We start from the raw sequence: 7,077 nt of genomic DNA, 5'->3' as shown, positions 1-7,077 counted from the left end.
CTGCTGAATTTTTGGCTGATCTCATATCCGTGGACTATAGTTCTGCAGATAGTGTCTACTCTTCACGGAAAAGGATAGATGGTCTAGTTGAATCGTTTTCACAACAATCATCAACAATTCTTTATGCAACTCCACTTATCAGAAAGGAGGGCTCCAAGAAATTGAGCAGGAAAACTAGTGTAAAGGGGAAAGGCAAAGGGTCTTGGTGGAGGGGATTCTGGTTGCTCCTTAGACGTGCATGGATGCAGGTTGGTTTTTCAACTGTCACTCCATTAATAAACAGTCATTTCATTAGTCTCTCACCACGACCTGGTTTAGTGCAGACAACTCCCCAACCCCTGAAACATGTTCCTCTCAAAGGGAAGGGCTGGATCACATTGACTTGGACTGCAATTTTGACTTTGCTTTATTTTGCTTTTTATGTCTTCAATCCTAGCTTCTTCATTTTAATTAACTAAACTAAGAAGTGGAACATAGCAAATCACCTCTACTCAATTCTAGATGACAAAATAATCCCCTAGGAAGGGGATGACTGGCATAGAGATATGCATTGTATTAATTGACAAATTCACGGAAAAATAAATTTCGGATAATTGTAATTCTAGCTCCAGCTTTTCCCTTATTGCACCTTTTATGACTAGGCTTCTCGTGATGGGCCAACAAACAAAGTTCGGGCAACAATGTCAATTGCATCGGCTATAATATTTGGATCGGTTTTTTGGAGAATGGGAAAATCTCAAACATCAATACAAGATAGGATGGGATTGCTTCAGGTATGTGACCTTATTTTTTCCTCCAAATCCCCGCTCTTTTTAAGGATCAATACACAATAGAATGAGAAGATCTCAAACATCATAAAATAACTGAAAATGTGCGGATTTTGGTTCTTTCGTGTTGTCAAATAGTGGTTTTAATTTCTTCATGTTTTTTATATTTGCTTGAATATGTGACAGGAGATTCTAGTTTGAAAGTATCAGCTATTCATTAACTGCGCTGATTATTTTCACCAGTGACTGACCAAAGGACCTGGGTCATGATCTTGACTCCAACCTAATTTGTTGGTGCCACTATATATGCTTTCTGCTACTGACCTATAATCTGCATCTTCTGCATTGTTTGCCACTTTTACAATTTATGCCACGTTCATGTTCAGTTTCCTTGCTAAGAATACAATCCTACATCACTAAAAAACTGCCAGCTTGATTAATGACATACAATCAAGGCCTGGCTTGCAACCTTCTAATCCACCAGCTATGAATCTATGACCTGAGTTCTTTTTTTTCCCTTTTCTTGTAAGCTTGTGTGATAGCTGTAGCCTGTCATGCACTATCCTAGACTGCATCTTAACTATGACTAGTTAAGGTAATGGAAGACCTTTTAATGTTTGTTATGAGTTCAGACATGAATTTCCTGATCACTTATGTCCCAAATTACTGCCATTCATAAACATAATATTAAATAAATAAATAAATAAAACAGAAAAGAAATAGACATGGTTCACATGGAGTGCAGGGAGCTGAAGCTACCTTACATTTAACATGTATTAGGCGGGTACAACCAGTAAAAGATACCATTGGCACCCAACTAGTTAATTCAGATAGGTCAAAATTTTAGAACAGATGTTTTAGCTTGGATGCCCTTTGATGCATGGACGCAACATGATCAATAATAATAAGCTCCCATATTAGCTGATCAGCGTGGTGGCAATTTTGAAATTCAATGAAAATCCCAACTGTTTTAAGATATTTTTTTTTTAAATTCTGTGCATGACAATTGGTCTTTCTCAGGTTGCAGCAATAAACACGGCAATGGCTGCTCTCACAAAAACAGTGGGTGTGTTTCCAAAAGAACGTGCAATTGTAGATAGAGAGCGTGCTAAGGGTTCTTATGCATTAGGACCCTATCTACTTTCCAAATTGATAGCTGAGATTCCTGTTGGAGCAGCATTTCCATTAATATTTGGTGCTGTACTGTATCCCATGTCTCGTCTTCACCCTACCTTTTCAAGGTGTGCTTCCATATTTTACCATTTTGATTCCTGACACCACATGGGTTTCTGCAATTTGTATATTGAACGAATGCAATTAAATTTATACAGATTCAGAAAGTACATGGATCAGTAACTGAAATTTGTAAAAGTTTTTGGAGTATTGAAGTAACTGGCTGACATGCACACATATAAAACTGAAAATAAAAAAAACCCAGATGAGCTGTTCTTCAGAGAAGAACAATCCCTAGTCAGTGGAAATAAAACACAGAGAAAACCTCTTTTAGGTTTGGAAATGCTATATTTATTGCAGTCACAATGCTTGAAGTTACTGAATTTGGACTGGTGCATTCCAGGTTTGGAAAATTCTGTGGAATTGTGACAGCAGAGTCATTTGCTGCATCTGCAATGGGTCTAACTGTGGGAGCTATGGTTCCAACCACTGAAGCAGCAATGGCTGTCGGACCCTCTCTTATGACTGTTTTTATAGTATTTGGAGGTTATTATGTCAATGCAGATAATACACCAATCATCTTTCGATGGATTCCTAATATTTCCCTGATAAGATGGTAAATCAATCATGTCTTGCTTATGCAGAAAGTCGTCCTCTTATATTAGTTCCCTTTATACTGGACGAGTTGATTTTAGCCTTGGTGTATGACTATTTCTGCACATGGTTTCAGGGCCTTTCAAGGACTTTGCATCAATGAATTTAGAGGTCTTCAGTTTGATCATCAAAGTTCAATTGATGTAGAAACTGGTGAACAGGTAATGTGAAGCCCTGAATCTGTCTTCCTGCTTGTAACATGGGAGGGTTCTCTATGGTAGTTGAGAAAAGAGAGAAATCATGAAAAAAGGATGACCTGTTTAATCTAGAAACTTAAAACTTATTAAGATGAACTTGATTTTCAACAAAAGCTAAGCTGCTTAGGTCATGGTGGAAGGTAATACAGCAATGATATAATATTTTGCACTATAATACATTTCTTCTTTAATGTAATGCACATTATCTAAGCTTTTAAGCTTTATCACAACTTTATTTTGTTCTATGAGAAGTCGTGTATATTGACAAGTAAGTTCTCCCTAGGAAAACAGATTGGATCCAATTGAATTGGCATCAGCTTCTTATCCATGTTCTTTCTCTTCTCTTGAATTTGGTAGTTATTTTGTAATATTTTCTTCATTTATGCTTTCAGCCCACAATTTGATGAAAGGTCTACATTGATATGCATTGGAGCAAATGTGCCTATAGCCCTTATGAGCTATAACTTGTCAGCTTAAATGATCCACTAAGCCACCAAAGTTGTGCTTTTCTCGAGTGTTTTAGCTGTTTTAAAATCAAATTTTCAGGATTGCTATGAATGGTATTTTTCTGAGCCAGTGACTTGAAATATAGTGATGAAATTGACGAAATGGCTGATGTGCCTGTGCCTGTGCCTGACATTTGCGTCATTTTCTGTCTTGTGCATCCAGCATTTACCCTTTCTTCCTCTTGTTTCTCAGGCACTTGAGCGGCTCTCATTCGGTGGAAGTCGTATTAAGGATACTGTGGTAGCTCAAAGTAGAATCTTGTTGTTTTGGTATTGCACCACGTACCTTCTCCTTGAGAAGAACAAGCCCAGGTACCAAAGGCTTGAGCCACCGTGCCGTGAGCAAATCCAGTCGCAGCTACAACTTGAACCTTTGGACCCTGACGACGTAAAACAACCCCAGCAACTTGATCCTCCTCCACCCAAAAAAGATGCATCAAACCAGCAGCTTGAATCACCACCTGTTGAAATCCGACCATTTATCTTAGAAGGTTTGTAATTGTTTGGATGGTAAAAGAAAAGGATTTGTAATTGTTTGGGGATTAATAATAATAGCATGTTATAAAACACGATTTATTGATCTATCTGATACAGGTATCAAGTAAAGAAGATGCCAATGCAATAAGGAGGGTCCCATGCCTTCACTGAGCTAACAAGCTGCTTCCGTAGAAGCTGACAACAATTTAAGTCCATGTCTGAAACTGAAACAGCCAAAATCTCACGTGCAATGTCACTAGTAAATGTAATGGTTCTGTTTCAATGGCATCCAAAGAGGCCTTCCTCCTCCTCCTCCCTTTCAATGACCGGTGGTGGAAAATGAGCGTTTGGCTTTTGCTTTGATCGGTGCATATGCCGATGACTAAAACCTTAGGAGATCAAGACTGTCTTGTAAACTTGAATCTTGTAAACCCTAGTAGTAGATCATGCAATATGATGCGGTGTTTCCTCGGGTGAGTCTTGTGTCAGATGGTACATGGCAACATGCAAGTTATTGCACCATCATCCCTCTAGTATCCGCCCTTTAGGCCGTCCAATGCGACGTCATTTTCTGTGAATGGGAGAATCATAGCAGGCAGAGGTGGCTATTTTTGAATTAAATAATTGCGGCGGTCTTCCACTTCGAAAAAAAAAATGATGATGTTTCCAGTACTGGAATTTGACTTTGCGGCCTAGTTGCTGATTGGAGCATTTTGGGAGTCAGAAAATTCAATTAAGTAATTAAGCACCGAGAAGCATGAAGTTTAGAAGAAAGCTAGTCTAATCAGACGCGGAACTACGTCGGGGGGAGGATAGAATTAGATTCGTGATTCCAACAGAACCATTCATGCACGTGGACGGTAGCTTGTTACCAGACCAGTTCAACTGCCAGGGGCAAGGCCACATGTTAGGGAAGGGGGCATTTGTCGTAATTTCCATTTTGGTCTTTATATTTTACAATTCCCATTATAGTGTTAAATAGAAATACATTAGCTGCCCCCGTAACTTTCTTAATTACCTGATGAGCTAAAACAACTGTGTTTCGCGGTGCATCCATTGTTTGTTCTCCATGTTCACGCCTCTTTTTTGTAGCAAATCTCTTGCTTTCTTGGCACTTGCAATTTTTATTGTTGTTCACTTCGATCATTGGATTCTTTTTATTTCAATTCAATCCTTTAAAATCATGTTTCACATGGTTTTGTGCAATCCGATCCTTTTCATTTCTTTTATCCTAGTTGGCCTTGCATGTCGTGCAAGATTCTAACATCAAATTAATCATCAATTTTACAATAGTAATTTTTTTTTCTTATTTAAAAAAATAATTGAAAGATGAAAAATATTTTTATTGGTTATCCTAGCGGATAATTCTTTATTAATTTTTTAGTTAAGTTTTAATTGATATCGTCTCTCTTTTTTTATTTTTTTTTACATTATATTTATTTTTTATTTGAATTGTAATCAATACCCTCTTTTATATTTATTTTTTTAGAATTATTTAGTTCACCTTTTCGAAAGTAGTAATTAATATTTTTGATATTTTTTTAGTTATAGTGCTTCAAATAGATCATATAAATAAATTATATTCATGTGACATATTAATTAATATATAAAAATATTTTATTCCAAGAAAAAATAAATAAAAATATAAAGGACAATGAGGTTTAAATATTTGCGTATGCCAGAAAGATTGGCTTTACACTTTAATATTTCATTAGTGTTATAATTTTTTTTTATTTTCCTTTATATATTTTAATAAAAGTTATTTTATCTAACAAAGCAATTTATTTCTCACTTAAAAAAACATATGATATCCAAAAATACATGCACAACACTAGCGAACACCTTTTTTCACTTCAAAAAATAAATCGGAGACGTGTGATGGAGGCACAGCGCGGGTTCGAAGACTCTTTCTTAACTATGAAGATAATTTCCCTCCTTGATATGTCATTCTTTCTAATTTAGTCCTTACACCTTTTCAATTTGTCATTATAATTCAGAACAAATACATTAATTGCACCCACAGTTTTCTTAATTCTTAATGCGATCCTTTTCGCCTTTTGCACGTGCTTACATAAATTCAAATAAAAATGAAGTTAAATTTCTAGAAACATGCACGCAAATTCCACTTGATGATGTCATCGTCGCAGACTTCAATTATTATTTTTATTATTATTATTAGAGGATTACACACACACACACACACACACACACACACTTGGCTTTATTCTCTGGAAAGAAAGGAAAATTAACAAGTGTAATAGGCCGCCGCCACGTAGCATACAGACAACGCAAAATCTTGAGAGAGGCTCCAGGAATTTGGAGGTCACATACATCGGCCGTCCAAGTGGCCAATCTGGATTTGACAAAAATCACGTTTCATTAATTTGACGTTTCCAGCACTTTCTATATATACGAGCCCTGCCGATGGAGGGCATCACACATCAAGATTCATTCTTTTCAAAAATTGTCCTTCTAGATATAACCTATTTTCAGAAAACTTTGAAAATCAAGTAATCCACTTCCAAAACAATGATAACAGCCATGCTAAAATCTCCTTCATCACCTCTCCTGGCTTCACAACCATTTTGTGACAGATCCTTGCACCAAGCAGCACCTTCGAAAACATGTCTTAGCACAAATAAGAGACGTTCTGCCAAGATCTCGGCACTGAGAAGGGATGATTATAGTGATAAATTGATCGACGAAGACATGATTGTTCTTAGGATGCGCATTCAGGAGATGAAGATAGCCGAGAGGATTTACGAGGTCTCATCTGGCTGGATGGAATGGGAGAAGAGATATTACCGTGGCAGATACAATTCAGACATTTGCGAGGCAGTTGGGTACTTGCAATCAGTGTTGATGAGAACCAGGCCAAGCTTGGCGTTGGGCATGGCTGGTCTTGTTGCTCTGAGTATACCAACGTCAATGGGGTTGGCTACGTTCCATTTGGTAGAATGGCTCGTTGCTGGGAATATTATTCATCTCTGATTAATTAGCTAGATTCCTATAGTAAAATTAATGTCTAGCTGGCTCGATTTAGAGGTATATGGGTTTTTTTTTCCCCTCTTTATAATAAATCTTGAGATGGTTTCTCTTGTTTCATACGTGCATATGGTTTTTTTCACTTGATGTGCGTCTGTGATTAGATTCAAGAGGATGGAACCTCGTAAAAATATGGTGGTGATTTCCAAAGAACGCGGTGCTCTCGTTGTCGGCAATGATGCACTGTACTAGGTTGTCAGGTATCATTCCGAGCAATAAAGATTAAATAACATTTTATAAATGAAGCTGAGAACTGCG

General features: G+C 37.1%; 2 protein-coding genes across 3 annotated transcripts in view; both read left to right on the top strand.

Moving 5' to 3' along the window:
* The window catches only part of LOC105118920 (ABC transporter G family member 7-like), a 7,793-nt gene extending 3,542 nt beyond the window's left edge, over positions 1-4,251 (top strand). Inside the window, exons 7-13 of one of the 2 annotated variants that reach the window (XM_011016978.1) lie at positions 1-248; positions 642-773; positions 1,788-2,008; positions 2,344-2,556; positions 2,671-2,755; positions 3,491-3,788; positions 3,892-4,251. In XM_011016978.1, coding sequence (XP_011015280.1) covers positions 1-248; positions 642-773; positions 1,788-2,008; positions 2,344-2,556; positions 2,671-2,755; positions 3,491-3,788; positions 3,892-3,902 — 1,208 coding nt within the window. In that variant the 3' untranslated portion in view covers positions 3,903-4,251. The other variant, XM_011016979.1, reaches the window with a different exon arrangement.
* Positions 4,252-6,303: 2,052 nt separating this feature from the next.
* Positions 6,304-6,765, top strand: LOC105118921 (uncharacterized). Its single transcript, XM_011016980.1, has one exon. It carries the CDS (start codon positions 6,304-6,306, stop codon positions 6,763-6,765), a length of 462 nt encoding a protein of 153 aa, XP_011015282.1.
* Positions 6,766-7,077: the final 312 nt, after the last annotated feature.

This window comes from Populus euphratica, unplaced genomic scaffold (assembly GCF_000495115.2).
Source record: "Populus euphratica unplaced genomic scaffold, PopEup_1.0 scaffold2341.1, whole genome shotgun sequence".
Taxonomy (NCBI): Eukaryota; Viridiplantae; Streptophyta; class Magnoliopsida; order Malpighiales; family Salicaceae; genus Populus; species Populus euphratica.
This window is presented reverse-complemented; position numbering and strand designations above follow the sequence as displayed.

Bases quoted from the DNA above. Each gene is read 5' to 3' on its own strand.
- LOC105118921 (XM_011016980.1), top strand. From the start codon at position 6,304: ATGATAACAGCCATGCTAAAATCTCCTTCATCACCTCTCCTGGCTTCA.